Below are 15,016 nucleotides of genomic sequence, written 5' to 3' on the forward strand. Positions count from 1 at the left end.
AGAGTAATGCGAAGGAGCAAGAGAAGAGCAAGACGGGGGAGAAGACACAAGGGACGAGCATTGATAACGAAATCTGAATTATCCAAATAACCTCGCAGAGGACACATGCGAGGTCGAGCATTCATTTTTTCATCGCAACCACGCGATTTTGCTTGACTCATGATGCAGCCAGCGACGCCAGCACTTTGATCCCAACCAGCGCGTAATAGAGTTCTCGACGAGGCGCAAATATCCCCGCGCCGTGTCAATTTGCTTAAGCTAATCAGTGATCGTAGTAATTGCGCTTCCGCTATTCTTCATCTTCTTCTTTTTGGCTAACCTGGAAGGGCACACTTTGATCAGTGTTTCTACCCACTAAACACAAAGTAACAAGTACAGATTGCCGATGCTACAATTTCCTCAATTCCTCTTCGGAAATGTAATAGTTGCGTATTCACATGAGACGTCTCATAACTATTCCATGCTTGAGTAGGAAATTTGAACATGGCACATTTTTAACTATTACTTCATGTTTGCGGGATATCGATTCGACATGAATATGGTCGTACAAGCTTATGCAATCGATTAGCTACTAAAGTTTTTAACAGGAGGTCCCCATCCGTGCTCCGAAGCACTATAAGTATGTTCGAAGGTCAACCGAGAGTGCAGGGTGCATCGTTGTTTCTTTGTTTATTGCATGTATTTGATCGAGACACAAGATGCTCTCAGCGCTCTCGGCTCATTTTCTAACACACCTATAATGCTCGTAGTAAGTAAAAAATCTTTCACGAATGGACCTAATGAAAGAAGTTTAGAGCTGGCGGATGCCAGATTGGCATCATCGCCATGACACCGTGGCCATAAACAACAATCTAGGGGTGAGAGCAGTCGGAGAAAGAATAATTATTTGTAGGTCGTTTGTCACCTCAACTGAACATCCCGATTGGTCTCGATTCGATGGGCTACCACGGAGTGGTAATGAGGCGACAAGGCGTATTTCTAAGGTTTCAAACGATCGATCATGATCTTCGGTTATTCCTTCTCCGTCTACGAGGTGCCTGTACTTCTTTGGATATGTCTGACGTGCCTAGTCCGTTGCAACGTATTAACGAATGATTCTGAATTCTTGCTAACTGCGCAACTTCGGTCCTTCGCGTCTTGAGATCTGTACTGCGAGGTCAATGGTTTTTATCACTTTCAGTTTATGTTGTACAAGTAAAGAGTACCTCTTTTCAAACTTGTTGGATTTATCCGTGCTGCTACAATACAGGAGTTAGGAATGTTAATGACGATGACATTCCTCTTTCGGACGTTCATACTTTTGGGATCAAACATGCATGAATAAGATATTTTTTAGTGACGTCTGTGTAGATACCTGGAGGCGACGCAAAAAGGTTAGTTATATTTTATATCAAGTTTAACAAGCCCACGTGAACTTCACGTGCATGTCGTAATTACATTCTAGTATTTATCAATATATGTATGTTAATATATCACCTATGACTATATTTTACCATTACAAATTGTCATACGACAAGATTCACCTAAGTCCATACTAATGTTGAGACGTAATAAAATTATGAACAAGGACATCTTAAATTGTTCGAGAGCGCGCCCCGACATTGATCTGACTGATAATTAAATCGAAACTCCATTCTCATGTAATAATTGCCAAATCTCTCTCATTGCCATGTTAATGGCAATGCTCATTTTTATATTATAGATATTAGCCTGAAGATCACTTCGATAAGAGATCCTGCAATAATTTGGTGATATTTCATCGATGGAATAGTCATGTAACGAATCACATATGAATAGGCTTGGACACGTGCAAATTAGTTAATCATGGGTCAAGGGTGATAGAAGCACGTTGCAACGATTAGATTTCTCGAAGGAGAAATCACAGACAGCGCATGCAAGGATCATGACTTCATTTGGTTAGGCGACAAATGATAACTGGCGGCTATCGCGAACTCTTGAACTTGGTCGATACATTGGTTCACTTGTCGTTGGCAGGCGCAGATTATGAAACTTGAAGTCATCGATCTCCGTGAGCCCTTGAAACACTGTGGATGATAAATTTCTCTTTATTTTTTGCTCTTCGTCCGTCTTTAAATCTCTTCTCATTTATTCTTGTAACCTCTCTACTCTCTTCCTTTATTGCCGTTGCACTCCTGTTTACACTTCATCCTTGTTCATTCACACCTATTATTAAATGCACCATGCACATTATTTCTATACATAGTTACGTATAAATTCTCTGATTCCTTCTAGCATGGATTTTTAACTGGAACTCCGACGGACTGACGTGTGCCTTGTTTCTTCTTGACAAAGACCGGAGGTTCGCCGGTCAACTAGTTTTAATCTACAAATTCGACAATTAAACGCATCTTCTTGCGTTATTATTTTATATTTTTGCTAATACTCGATTACTCTAAGTCTTTTTGTATCTTTATGCAGCGTATGATGTATCGTAAAGTGCAACCTTCTAATTCGCATCGGTTGCTCAATTGTCCTTCTCTGCGCCCGTGTCTTACTTTTTCCCTTTCTTATTCTTTTCGTTTGCTTCCTCAAGTTTTTGTTGCTCGATCTCAATCGCTCTCTGTTTCTTTCGACATGTTGGCGTCTTCGAAAACCAGGCTGTAAGATAAGCAATTCGGATAATTCGGATAAATCGGTTAATATGCTTACAAATTGAAAAGAGATGTGTTCGCTTGTCAGATATTTACTAAGAAAGGCGTCTTCCTCTTCGCGGTAAACCGGCTCCTTTGCGCTCAAGGCATTCACCAGCTCACCGTGGGTCAATGGCTGTACTCTCAATTGCACCATCCTCTTTGTGGTCATCACCTAGAATTTTTAATCAGAAGCACATGTCGAAAATCGCCGATAATGTCAGAAGAATATAAAATCTACCTCGTCAATGGCTTGGAGTACAGTGCCAACCGTGAATCCATCGCAGACCTTGCTCATGGCTGAAGTATCGAACTGTCTGCTGATCCCTGCGTACTGTGGACATTCATTCACGATGAGAGTTATTTGAATCTATCTTACATATGAAATAGGATGATCAGGTGGGCGACGACGAAGAGTAATAATTAATAACGATTTTAACGCACTTTGTATAGTAAATCCTTCCAGAGGAGAGACATTGTTCCATAGTCTGGTCGGGGTATATAGATAGCTTTGTCGTACGTTTGATAGAGGAGCTTCTGATCAGCTTCCCAAGGAGAGCTAGACGTTCCTACGAGAATTACCCGATCCTCTCCGGTGATACCTTTAACCAATTTTGGGAGATCTTTCTTCAGGCGCTTAGGATCAGTCTTGTCCATTTTTGAAATCTTTTTTACGAAAGGCTTTTCGGCGTCCTCCATGAAAATTACCGACGGCTGTAGAAGTCGTGATACCTTTCACAGTATGAATTTATTTATGCATTTAGATCATTCGTCAAATATCTTATGTAAGTCGTCCTTTTATAATCTCTAATACCTTTGATATCAGGTGAAGTAGCATGATAAGTCCCGATTTTCCAGGATATTTCCCAACAATATTTGCCGGAGTGATATCAAAAAGAGTTGCTCCCAATTCGGTGCAGATGGCATGCACGAGCATTTTCTTTCCACTCCCGTGAGGACCTCCTATCAGGACGGAACGTACCAATGGACTAAGTTGGCGGAGGATGAGGTTGCCTAGTGGAAGAATGCAGTACTCTGCTACCAACTGTCTGATGTCACCTGTCAGAATCACGTGTTCACGAATTTAAAATATATCAGATATGTACGAGTACCTGAAGGTCGATAGCCCTTCAAGGATCGACTCACCCAGAGCTGGCAGAGGATCCTTTCCCTTCTCCCTAAGTTGATAATTGGCAAAAGATTTCTCGCCCTTGAAGTTTCCTAATCGTATTTCGGGATGGAGTTTGATAATGCCATTAGAGATTAGTTCTTCAAATAGCGACTCTGTCGTTCTATCTGGGGTCAGGTCTTTCTCTTTCTTGCGTTTGTTCTTTTTTCCACTTCTACGGAGTCTTTTTTGGGTTTTTTTGACCCGCTTGCCCTTATGACCCCGGTCCCGATCAAGAGCTGCTTGAAGAGCCTCTATGTCACCTGTGTCGAAGGGGAAGGTAACTATGAAGAACAAGTAAGATAATGATCACATAAATAACTATAGGCTGAGCAAATTACTATACCGCGTAAGGCTTGATCGACTATGAGTCTGACTTCTTCCTCGACCTCTCTACTTTTCTCGTCTTCGATCATGTCAAGGTAAGGCCGCTGCTCGAGATTCGCCGACTCATCTTTGCTTTTCCAGACCTCCTGATAGTCCTGCGTTGCTTGCACAATTTCCGGCAAAAAGTTTGAAGGTATCGGCTTGAATCCTGGATCCGACTCGTCTTCCGATTGTTCAAGATCACCTTCCTTCTTCGTTTTGCTCCTCTTAGACTTCTTGGACTCCTTCGAGGAGACTCCCGTTGATTTACTAATTGTGCTCTCGGTTCCCTGAATGAAAAATCACGTCTCACTTTGCCTCTACCAAACTTTGCATTCTTTCTATTTGAAGCGAGTATGTGATCTCGATTCCCTACTCCAGCTTGAATGGCTCACCTGTCTGCTAAATATTATACGGGAACCACCGCTCTCGGCTGATGGTAATTCTGGTATTTTTCCAGTTTCCTGAAAAGAGCTATTGATCCATTTGCGAATTTGGCTTCTCAAGTTTTCCTCAATTATCGCACTTTTCTCTCTACTAATGCGCTCCTTCGTCTCGAGCGCTAGATTAGCGTAAAGTTCTTGATATTCCATTTGTTTTCGATGCCTATAGAGCTTAATGCGCTCAGCCTGCCTTGCATTCTCGGTTATCACTTGGCTCGGCTGAACCATACCTGTGTGTAATTGCTCTCTATTATGCTTCGCGATTTCTTACTTTTACCTATTAGGAACTTTCATTCGCTGTGAGTGTTCTGAATGTTTATATGTAGGTTTTGATGTAGTTACCGATCAGGAGCATCTCGTCTATACGTCTTCTTCGTACTCTACGTCTGGTAATGTAGCCTCTCCAGACCTTTTGGATCCTGAGGGCAGCTGCTATTCCACCGGCAGCATCCTCCTCCTCCGTTTCAGATTTTATCGTCGACTTCTCTTTCATTTCCCGAATCTCTTTCATAAATTGGAATCTCACTCGTCCCTGCCTTGCTCGTTCATGCGTCTAGGAGAACAAATTATAGAACTTTTCGTTTTTTTAATAGTAACAGGTGTTTTAAAGGAATCAAATGTCTCCATCTTTAAAAATTGAAAATTGAAAGTTTATAAGCGCACTTGTATCAGTCTTATGGCTTCGATCTCGGACATTTTTCTGGGGGTAGCTTCCTCGTTAAAGGCGCCCAACTTCCTCAGGGTATTTTCTATGAATTTCCGTCTCTCCTCTATTTCACTCTGGCGTTCTCTCCGGAAGTAATTCGGCACAACAACTTCCGCCTCCTGAGGCGTAACTCCATATTTTAGTAATATGTCGTCGAAGTAACTGTGCTCGGATATGTCAATGTCGACTAGTTCGTGCTTCAGCTCGAGTACTCGACCGATGCTCGAATCAAGAAGCTTCCTTATCAATATTCTTTTTTGGGGTTGAATAATTTGATCGTAGCACTGATTTAACTTGTTACAGATCTCAATATATCTAACGTAGAGGTCGGCGACGCTTTTATGCGCTTTGTTGCGGTCTTTCTGCGGCCTGGATCCCTGGAGAGTCGTATCAGCTTGAATCACCTCGTGTAAAGCACTTTGAGCTTGATCCCACAATTCGTTATAGGTGGCGTTCGACATTTTAACAAACCTTTGTAGTCCTTTATAACACTTTTAATCCAGTATAGCAATCTAGCACGGTTGAGCAGAATCTACCGTCGACACGCCTAGTTGAATATAGGGAACACAACCGGTGAACTGAGTTGCCTGGCGACAAACTTCCACTCCAAGGTAATCGAAGGCAACTCTTCTTTTGCGAAGGGTTGTTCGAATCGCTGACCAAGTATCCCCGCTATCCATTGTCAAACTAACAAACACATCAATTGTTGCTTCTCACGCGAGTACAGTTAAGTTATTGATAAATATATATATATATATATGTATATTTATCTTTTGAATTATCGATTACACTGTTAAATATAAGCACAGATGGCGGTTTTCGAAATAGGCCGAAATGTGCAAGTAAAATCGTCCGACTTTTATGTATGTACCAATAACCATGTTCAAGTTCAAGTTAGAACATTCTTAATAAAAATAATCAGAATATAATTTAACACGATGTTCCAAGAATATTCTCAGGATGTTTTTATATTATTAGGGTAGATTTAAAGTACCGGTGTATTTTAAACAGTTTTGAAAAATAGGAGCATTTCTTGGGGCGCTGCAGTCGCCCAGCCGTCCCTTTCAAAACGTCACCTTCCTCGATCGTTTGATCATTCACTCGCTCCAATACCTTGTAAATACAATTTGAACAAATCAGAAGTGGTGATGAAAAGAAAAGATCAGCAGTAATGGCGTCGGCACTGGAGCAGTTTGTAAATAATGTCCGGACGCTCTCGGCGCAAGGTATTTGCGAGTAACCTGGAATCTTTCATTCTTCGAGTTGCAGAAGTTAACCTCGAATTCTCTGTCCAACATTCTTTGTTCATAAATAAGATTGTATTTCATCTGTACTTTCTGAACTTGACAAAGTTTTATTTGATGTTTAATGCAATGTTATATTTTAACTGCATTATTGTATATTTTCACAGTGTTCATTTAAATCAATAATATGAGTCTACATGCCAAATTATTGCCTCGTATAACCTTAGTTTGTTGTATGCTTATTAATAATAATCTAAATCAAGCGTGTCAAAGAACACAAGTGGTATACCTGTTAAAGAACAAAAAATATTTATGGTTTATTGGCATGCATAAAAGCAAACTACATACATTAATCTATTAGTATTGCCATTTATTTATTGGGTAATCACTATGAAAAAATATTGATTTTTTCAGGAAACTTTCGGGAGCTATGTGATGTTATAAGCAAGTCTACGGATGTATTAATGAAGAATGGTCAACATCTAGATAATGTTCTAGAGACATTGGATTTGCAACAACATTCGTTGGGTATTTTGGCAGTGTTATGTGTAAAATTTTCACTACCTAGTCCAAGTGGTGCACGCAACCCTGATGCCTACAAGCCGTTGTTCAATCAAGTGCAAGAATTCATTCTAGGATGCAATGGAGAACAAGTTCGATTTGCCCCGGAAACATGTAACTATTATTTCTCAATAATTTTTATGTGATTCATTCATTACCTTTGAGGTATCTGAAATTGCTATGCTACTTAATTGGGAGCTTTAAATCGATCTAATTTCTTCTGTGTTATTAGATGCAGAATTGTGTCATCTGCTCACTCAATCATTGATTGACCTTCACGTGCCCATACGTGGTATTGAATTGCTACATCGTGCAATTCGTAAAATCCAGTTATTTGATAGTCAGCTAACTTCGATACATGCTGATTTCTGCCAGCTTTGCCTTTTGTCGAAGTGCTTTAAGCCTGCGCTTGAATTTCTTGATACAGACATTACTGGAATTAGCCAAGAAGGTGGACAGTTTGACTCAAAGTACTTTTTGCTCTATTACTATTATGGTGGGATGATATACACAGCGCTTAAGAACTATGATCGGGCATTATACTTTTTTGAAGTGTGCGTGACAACGCCCGCAATGGCAGTTAGTCACATTATGCTTGAGGCTTATAAGAAGTACATTTTGGTCTCATTGATTTTGCCTGGGAAAGTATTGATTGTGCCGAAATACGCCAGTCAGGTAGTGAACAGATTTATTAAACCCTTGAGTCAGGCTTACCAAGACCTGATTACCGCTTACTGGACGAACAGTTGTGATGAGGTTCAATTAGTTATCACTAAGTATCAAGAGGTGTTTGTGAGAGACCATAATATGGGTTTAGTCAAACAGGTACTTAGTTATTTGTACAAGAAGAACATACAGAGGCTGACGAAAACTTTTTTGACGCTCAGTTTGAGCGACGTTGCGAGTAGAGTTCAACTTCCGGGTCCTGCCGACGCAGAGAAATACATTCTCAATATGGTAATTATCAGAGACACAGAGTTGTTTGTATCTTCGGTTTTGCAATATGTAGACACCGGAATTTGTAACGTTGTTTACGGAGTGCTGTACTTTCAGATCGAGGACGGAGAGATCTTTGCGACGATCAATCAGAAGGACGGCATGGTGGTATTCCATGACGATCCTGAAAAATACAATTCACCCAGGATGCTTGCCAAGCTTGAGAAGGAGATGGCCGCGTGTGCTGAGCTTGATAAGCGGGTGCTTGAAATGGAGGAGGAAGTAATAGTAACGCCACAATATGTACGTAAAGCTTGTGGTCAAAATGATCAGGATGACCAGACAACCGGATCACCGTCAACTATCGCACCAAACGCGCAGGGCCAGCCAAAACACAACACCTATTCTATGTAACATACACACGTCGTTGTGCGTTATCTTTATTAAAAAAAAGAAGAAAAAAGGAAAAGAATAATGAAATATCTGTTCAAAGCGATGCGTATGTGGACAAATTTTTGTGCGCATCTTTGATGACACGTAATTCAAACAGTCCGTGAATTTAAATGCTCGAGTAAGAGGTAGTAATAAGATGAAATGACCATGAAAATGTGTTAACTGGACAGCATAAAGTATGGAGAATCGGCGCAATAAGTTACCTCGTGGTTGGTCAAGATTTTATGAAAGACTCTGGGCTTCGACAATTGTGTTGTGAATAGTTTGCAAAATATTCATTGACAATTCGAAATAGAGCTTAATTTTTTAATAAGACTGAATTTCTCTGTAGTCACTTGCACAGATACTGTGAGTGGTTTTTCATCTTGTCGATTTCAGGAATTTGATGCTTGCAGTAATATTGCAGGATACATAATAGTCAATTATTGAAAAGAAGCTACATGTTGCATCCATTAATCACTAACCATTTGCCAATATATCTTTGATTGAATCAAATGTGAGAAAACATGGAAAAATGTAGTGGAATTTTTTGAAAAGATGTAAAATATGATAGAAGATTGGTTGTTGCACGGCGTATCATCAGATTCAGGTTTAATATATAGAGGAAATGAAATTTCAAATCCTCGCCGATTTATTTAGGCTCTTACCTAATAATCGGAAGATGCGAATCAACCTGGGAGAAACTAAACCGCCCGGCATTCGCAAACTATGTATGATTAATAGCACCTTATTTAGTATCCACTTCAATGAATGTGTGTGTATATATATATATATATAGAGAGAGAGAGAGAGAGAGAGAGGTTTGAGTTAGTATATGTAGATCAGCAGGAAATCGCTCGATGCACAAATATGCCAGGTAAGTAAAGTTTGCTTTTTATGACAAGAACTAGACGTAATTAATTTCAGCCGGAACATTTATTGGGCACAATTATTGACTAACTGGACTTAAATAAAAACTTACTGCAAAAGTATATAATAAAAGACTGAATCTAACACTTCTTTATTCGACAAAGGAAGTTTTATTGTCCATTTTAATTAATTCTTGTATCCTTCTGAACCGTGAATTAACATAATAGATTTCATCTTTATCAATGAAATATTTGGAAGTATGATTAAGCTAATCGCTCTATGATAGCTGATGAAACTATGTTGAAAATGTCTTGCTGCGTTCGGGAGCCATCAATAAAAACAATCGAATCGTACAGTTTCTTGTTTTGGTCAAGTTCGGATTTGTGTCTGATGTATTCCGGCCATACGACCATCTCAAAGTAACCTGGAACGTCCGGAGGATCGTAGCTGCGCTCTTTTCTTCGCTCCCAGCACTCTTCCTTATTCAGTGTCAGGAAAAATTTCATGTTGCACAAATTTGCGATTGGTTCGTAGTTGAAGATCAAGAATCCCTCTAATATAAGAACTCGAGTTTGAACGCTCGGACTAGACTGCTCAATATCGTTATTTATCCATTTTAATAGATCCGTATACATTTTCTCCATGTCCACACTCGTGATTATATCCCAGTTTTGATGATGTAATTCAGCAATGTAAACATGTCGAGGATCGTCAGCTGGCAGAAAATAATCGTCTTGATTGAGAATTATCGAATCTGGTATTAACGATTGAATTTTAGTAGCTAAAGTACTTTTGCCACTGCACGTTATACCGGCAATTCCGATCACAAGTTTTTTATTCATCATTCTACTTTACTTAGGGATTTCACTTTACAATCCGTTCTAGCACGAATGAGACGCCGACATTGAGTGTCACGCTATTGTAATACACGCCAAAGATCAAAGAGATCAGAGAATCCAGTTGTGAATGACGTAATAAAGAGTATTCGCTCAAAAAGCAATTAGTTATCAGGACGGTTATGTAAACGAATAAAGAAACAAGTTTCAGCATATAGACTATTGATCAGGGATGGTGCAAAAAGATTTTTTCAGGCAAAATAAAATATTTTGATTTTGCGACAACTCGTTGGAAGTATATCGAATGTAATGAATGGAACTGTGGAATATATTTTTATATATATATATATCTACATTTTGTTATAATAAACACATTTTTCGTACTTTTCCGGTGATTTGCATATCGCTAAATGTGGTTTGACATGGTAGACTGTAAATAACACTAAACCACCAATGAAGCATAAACCAACAATAGCAGGAATCAATAAGGCAACATTGTGATTATAGAACAAAGAACGGAGTCTACTGTCATCTATAAATGGTAGTCCGATTACCCAGATGGAATAATATAGAAAAATAGCGGAAATTAAAATTAGAATTGCTTTGCCTTTTTCACGATCGCTTTCTAACATCACTGAATAACTATTTAGTGGCACAGCAACTGTTTATTTGCATCAAGTATTTATGACCCTAAAAATTCTTTTTCGAACTTTATGAAGTCTGCTTCAGTGAATGCGCTACTTTCATTCTGTGTCTCCTTTATTGGTTTGGATTTGCGCTGCTTTTTTAGTGCACGCTCTAGCAACTGAAATGGTAATAAAATAATTAATGTTTAAATAACTGAGGCAATTTATGATAAAACTGTGATAAATGTGTTGCAATGAAGCATGTACCGTATCCGTTGTTTTAGTATCAATTCGATTGTTACTTAGAATAAGAAGGCGCTGAACATTCTCTTCTGTAGGATCACTTTTGGTCTCCAATTGCTTCTTGGCTTCGTGCACAGTGATCTTACTTGATCTACTTATAACTATATTGTCATCTATAATTTAAGGTATAAATTGACAGTTAGTGAAGATATTTTAGTTAAGGTATCAATTATCATTATAGTTAAAAATTTCTACTTACCAGACTTTTTACGCTTTGAAACAACCTTGTGTTGCGTTGGAATTAAATCCAATACACCCCGGTATCTTTTGAGCTTTCTTTTTTTACCTAAAAAATTGAATACGTTATCGAATGTACATGGACGACAAGCAACATTACATTTCAATTTTTTTTAACGTCGTGCTCGCTTCACGTTTACCTTGTTTGGAATCTTTCTCGTAACCAAACAATTCCAGACTTTTTTGTACAAGCGAATTTGACATATCTGCCAGTTAAGTACTCTTCATGAAACGATCATATATCAGTAACTTTACTAAAATTTGATGCATATGTAAAAATCTAACCTGATTGAGAAAATTAATTCCTTCGAGGAATTATAGCCTAACTTCATTGATTCCTGACAGAATTACTTTTGTGTCTTCCACCAGAAATTTGCACGATTATAATATACTTCATTCGAGCATTCGTAGTTCCAAACTTATCCAATAGGTTGCGCTTAATTAATAAATCTGTAAGGTTATTATAAGCGTTGAGTGTAGATCGGTACCTATCTACACTCAACGTTATAAGTATACGTATACGTATAATTGCGAGGGACAGGAAAACTTCGTCCGTTCAAACTGACCCACGGGATAATTCATGAGATACCGAAAACAGTAAATGAAGAATCGCATACACGTTAACACATATGAACAGTATCAATTTCTTTATTTATTTGCTGTTTGACTAGGATATCGCCCCGTCGGCATACATGTAAGGACTGTATCCTTATCGCCATGTCTTTCGCTCGGTGGCGAATAACCACTGTAGCCTCACCTAGTGGCTTGTGGAGGTACCAATCGCGTTGGCGCGGTCGGTACGTCACCGACCTCTCTTCTGCCGTTGGTGATCATTCCATCATCGTAAGATCCTGAAGTACTTATACTATGAGAAGAGTCCAAAGTTTGTAGGTTAAAATTGGTTCTTAGGTTTATTGTTCGTATACATGATAGCTTAATAATAATCTAGACAACGCATACTGTCCAATAGTCATCATTAAGATGTGAAAAAGTGGGAAGCGTGAAAAGTGGTGATCAGTCATATAGCTGGATAATTTTTTCGCTCGAAACTTCAAGAGAAAGCATATTGAAAAAACAATGGTTTTAAAAAGTGCAACTTTACAAATTTATTGTTTCTTACAACTTTTTCAGTTAAACTTTTTGCATAAATTTACCTACATTAATCTGAAGTATTGTTTGGAACGTCGATTCTCAGTTTTTCTTAGATTATGTTTCTTTTTTTTTTTCGCGGAGCATTGTAACCGACTGTAGCTCTCAGAGCTCTACACAGCTAACGTTTTTCTTCTAGTGCCATCAGTTTGCATGAGCTCCTGCAGCCAATCCGCAATCGCGAGTCTTGAAAATATGTTCTGTGCATGGTGTAGCTTGACAATGGAAAGTAGAAACGAAGACCGAAGTCAATTTCTGATACCGTACAGGTAAGAGATTCGTCATTTCTCTAATATTACTTCACATTAGGGCTACCTTCATTAACCCACACGATTTTAAGAGCCATAGACTTGAGAATCTTTTTAAATGTAAAAAATATCAGAGAAAGAGAAGAAGATCGAATGTAGGAAGCACGTTAATATTCTCCCTGGAAGATGACGAGGCATCAATGCAGTTGTTCATATTTTTGACGAGTTCTACTATTTGTCTTGATAATAAGTCGTCTAGGACTGAGAGACATCATTGTTGTTAAGATCAAACTCAATCTATGACTGCGCGTTATGTACTCAGTGCGTACGATATGCTCCCGAGATGTGGTAATTGGTCCATTATGCCTCCCAGACACTGAGGGAGCAAGAGTCGACGGGAGGAAGGAAGGAAACTCGCGTAGAGTTATGACTAAGCGAGCTTTGGACTTAAATTTATGAAAATGATTTCATTGTGAAGGCTGTCATTAGGCTGCCTATCCGGTATTTCAGCCGCATCACTCTATTGACATTATACAGTCTCATTGTCCATAGAGGGTTGGCAGCGGGAAAGGAGGGACAGCAGCGTCTCGAAATTTTCTTCAGGCTTCTTCTAGGGCCTTCCTTTAGACTTGGCAAAGCCAAAGTCCTTAACTCTGTCTTCTGTTGCATTACTATTCTTCTCCACACGAGAGCTTATCTCTCTCTCTCTCTCTCTCTCTCTCTCTCTCTCTCTCTCTCTCTCTCTCTCTTTTCTATTCTCTTCTCTTCTCTTCTATCCTATCTCTTTCTCTCTCTTTCTCGATGAGACTGAACAGCGTCCTTCTCTTCTAGAGAATCGAAATGATCGTCATAGCCGACAAAACCGGCGTCGTTATCGCGTTAAAGCGACGCTGTCGACTGAAACGTGGGAAAAAGAGGAGCAGTAGAAGCAATAGGAGGAGGAACATATGTTGGACGGAAAGGGGGAAGAACTTCACTTTATCTCGAGCGTAATTGATGAAAAATGAAGAAGAGACAAATCAACGCGTTGGACTTTTCGCCTCAAATTTTATACGCATATATATGTAAAAAGCTGGATCCAGGTAGATTAGACAGTCGTTGGACTATTCGCCGCGTCTCGTCTAGTCTTACAATGAAAACGGCCGACGGTGTCGGGTTACTAGGAGACTAAAAAATGACACCGGGCCGACTGCTCTCGTGTACAGATTTAATCTCCGTCCCGAGAGAAAATCTAAGAATGCGGTAATCTTTGTTCAAACATCTCCGATGTAAGTCTCACTCAGTGCAGAGTCCGATAGAAGAATTCTCTTCGAGTGGTGGGATAATTCAGCAGCGATTCTGGCGAGACTCCTCGTCCTCCTCTATCTTCCCCTTCCCCTTCTCTCTCTCTCTCTCTCTCTCTCTCTCTCTCCTCATCCATCTCTCTGTGTATCTATCTGCCTCTCTGCCTCTCGACTTTTGCCCTGTTATGCTGCCACAAAGGAATTCGAGCTATGGAAAGCCACCGGGGGAATAAACCTTCTTTTCTCTGATCCCTAGAAAAAGGCAATCGAACCGCAATCGAACCTAACGAGCCATCACAACCCATCAGAACCCATCACAACCCAATCAGAGCAAAATGACATACCGAAAGTGCCACTCCGCCGCTTTATATGCATTGAAAGATGTCACTTGAACTTGGAGACCTTGTAGGACACAAGAGAATGTGGATGGATGGCTGGATCATAGATCGATAGGTATCGAGTCCCTTTGCAGAGTGGCCTGGGGTGCGTGTAAACGTCGTCGCGCAGCTGTGCTGCTATCGTACAATACATCATGATATCCGGATATGGGAATATCGGAATATCGGAATATCGGAATATCGGACTATCAGTTTCGTCAGATGCGCCATTCGTGATAACTTGAGAATAATAATCGAATTACAGGAGGGCGGATTGGTATAGCTAGAAGCCAACATACTAGAACGTATCCGCTATACTTACGCTGCGGATAACGAATGCGTATCTCATAAAAGTTTGCCACGAGCAGCGTTTAAGTCTCGCAGGAAGATTAATATAACGGGTGTCTGCCAGATAAGGGGCAGCAGCACTCTATGCATCATGGGATGATGCGCGCGCTAGATACGCCTTCAAAATTCTTCCCGACTTGGGGATGGTAGGAAGTCTGGAGATTCAGACTGGTGGAAGGAATAACAGGAGACTTCGATCTCTTTCACCCCCCCTCCCCTCCCCTTCCCCCCC

The 15,016-nt window shown here is 39.9% G+C and overlaps 5 protein-coding genes across 9 annotated transcripts in view; 2 read left to right on the top strand and 3 right to left on the bottom strand.

Moving 5' to 3' along the window:
- Positions 1-772: 772 nt before the first annotated feature.
- Positions 773-6,243, bottom strand: LOC107264392 (dynein regulatory complex protein 11). The gene is made up of 10 exons (XM_015732603.2): positions 5,292-6,243; positions 4,971-5,181; positions 4,581-4,858; positions 4,166-4,475; positions 3,798-4,082; positions 3,466-3,710; positions 3,096-3,383; positions 2,893-2,985; positions 2,709-2,826; positions 773-2,619 (listed from the first exon to the last, which is right to left on the bottom strand). Exons 1-10 carry the CDS (start codon positions 5,793-5,795, stop codon positions 2,513-2,515), a joined length of 2,439 nt encoding a protein of 812 aa, XP_015588089.1. The 5' UTR covers positions 5,796-6,243; the 3' UTR covers positions 773-2,512.
- A 136-nt stretch (positions 6,244-6,379) lies between these two features.
- Positions 6,380-8,820, top strand: LOC107264276 (COP9 signalosome complex subunit 3). The gene is made up of 4 exons (XM_015732368.2): positions 6,380-6,560; positions 6,993-7,253; positions 7,372-8,096; positions 8,193-8,820. Exons 1-4 carry the CDS (start codon positions 6,506-6,508, stop codon positions 8,487-8,489), a joined length of 1,338 nt encoding a protein of 445 aa, XP_015587854.1. The 5' UTR covers positions 6,380-6,505; the 3' UTR covers positions 8,490-8,820.
- A 604-nt stretch (positions 8,821-9,424) lies between these two features.
- Positions 9,425-10,460, bottom strand: LOC107264277 (nicotinamide riboside kinase 1). The gene has a single exon (XM_015732369.2). It carries the CDS (start codon positions 10,220-10,222, stop codon positions 9,641-9,643), a length of 582 nt encoding a protein of 193 aa, XP_015587855.1. The 5' UTR covers positions 10,223-10,460; the 3' UTR covers positions 9,425-9,640.
- Positions 10,461-10,520: 60 nt separating this feature from the next.
- On the bottom strand, positions 10,521-11,804 carry LOC107264278. 2 transcript variants are annotated; one of them, XM_015732371.2, is made up of 5 exons: positions 11,665-11,804; positions 11,520-11,585; positions 11,342-11,428; positions 11,107-11,255; positions 10,521-11,018 (listed from the first exon to the last, which is right to left on the bottom strand). In XM_015732371.2, exons 2-5 carry the CDS (start codon positions 11,581-11,583, stop codon positions 10,896-10,898), a joined length of 423 nt encoding a protein of 140 aa, XP_015587857.1. In that variant the 5' UTR covers positions 11,584-11,585; positions 11,665-11,804; the 3' UTR covers positions 10,521-10,895. The 2 variants fall into 2 exon arrangements, with proteins under 2 accessions (XP_015587857.1, XP_015587856.1); XM_015732370.2 differs by having other exon boundaries at positions 11,520-11,601; positions 11,665-11,799.
- Positions 11,805-12,222: 418 nt separating this feature from the next.
- The window catches only part of LOC107264275 (unconventional myosin-IXb), a 27,596-nt gene continuing 24,802 nt past the window's right edge, over positions 12,223-15,016 (top strand). For all 4 annotated transcript variants that reach the window (XM_015732362.2, XM_015732365.2, XM_025081507.1 and 1 more), the window contains exon 1: positions 12,223-12,797. The gene's annotated coding sequence lies outside the window, so the exon portion shown is untranslated. The remainder of the gene's footprint in view (positions 12,798-15,016) is intronic.

Source organism: Cephus cinctus, unplaced genomic scaffold (genome assembly GCF_000341935.2).
Source record: "Cephus cinctus unplaced genomic scaffold, Ccin1 Ccin1_scaffold0168, whole genome shotgun sequence".
Classification (NCBI taxonomy): domain Eukaryota; kingdom Metazoa; phylum Arthropoda; class Insecta; order Hymenoptera; family Cephidae; genus Cephus; species Cephus cinctus.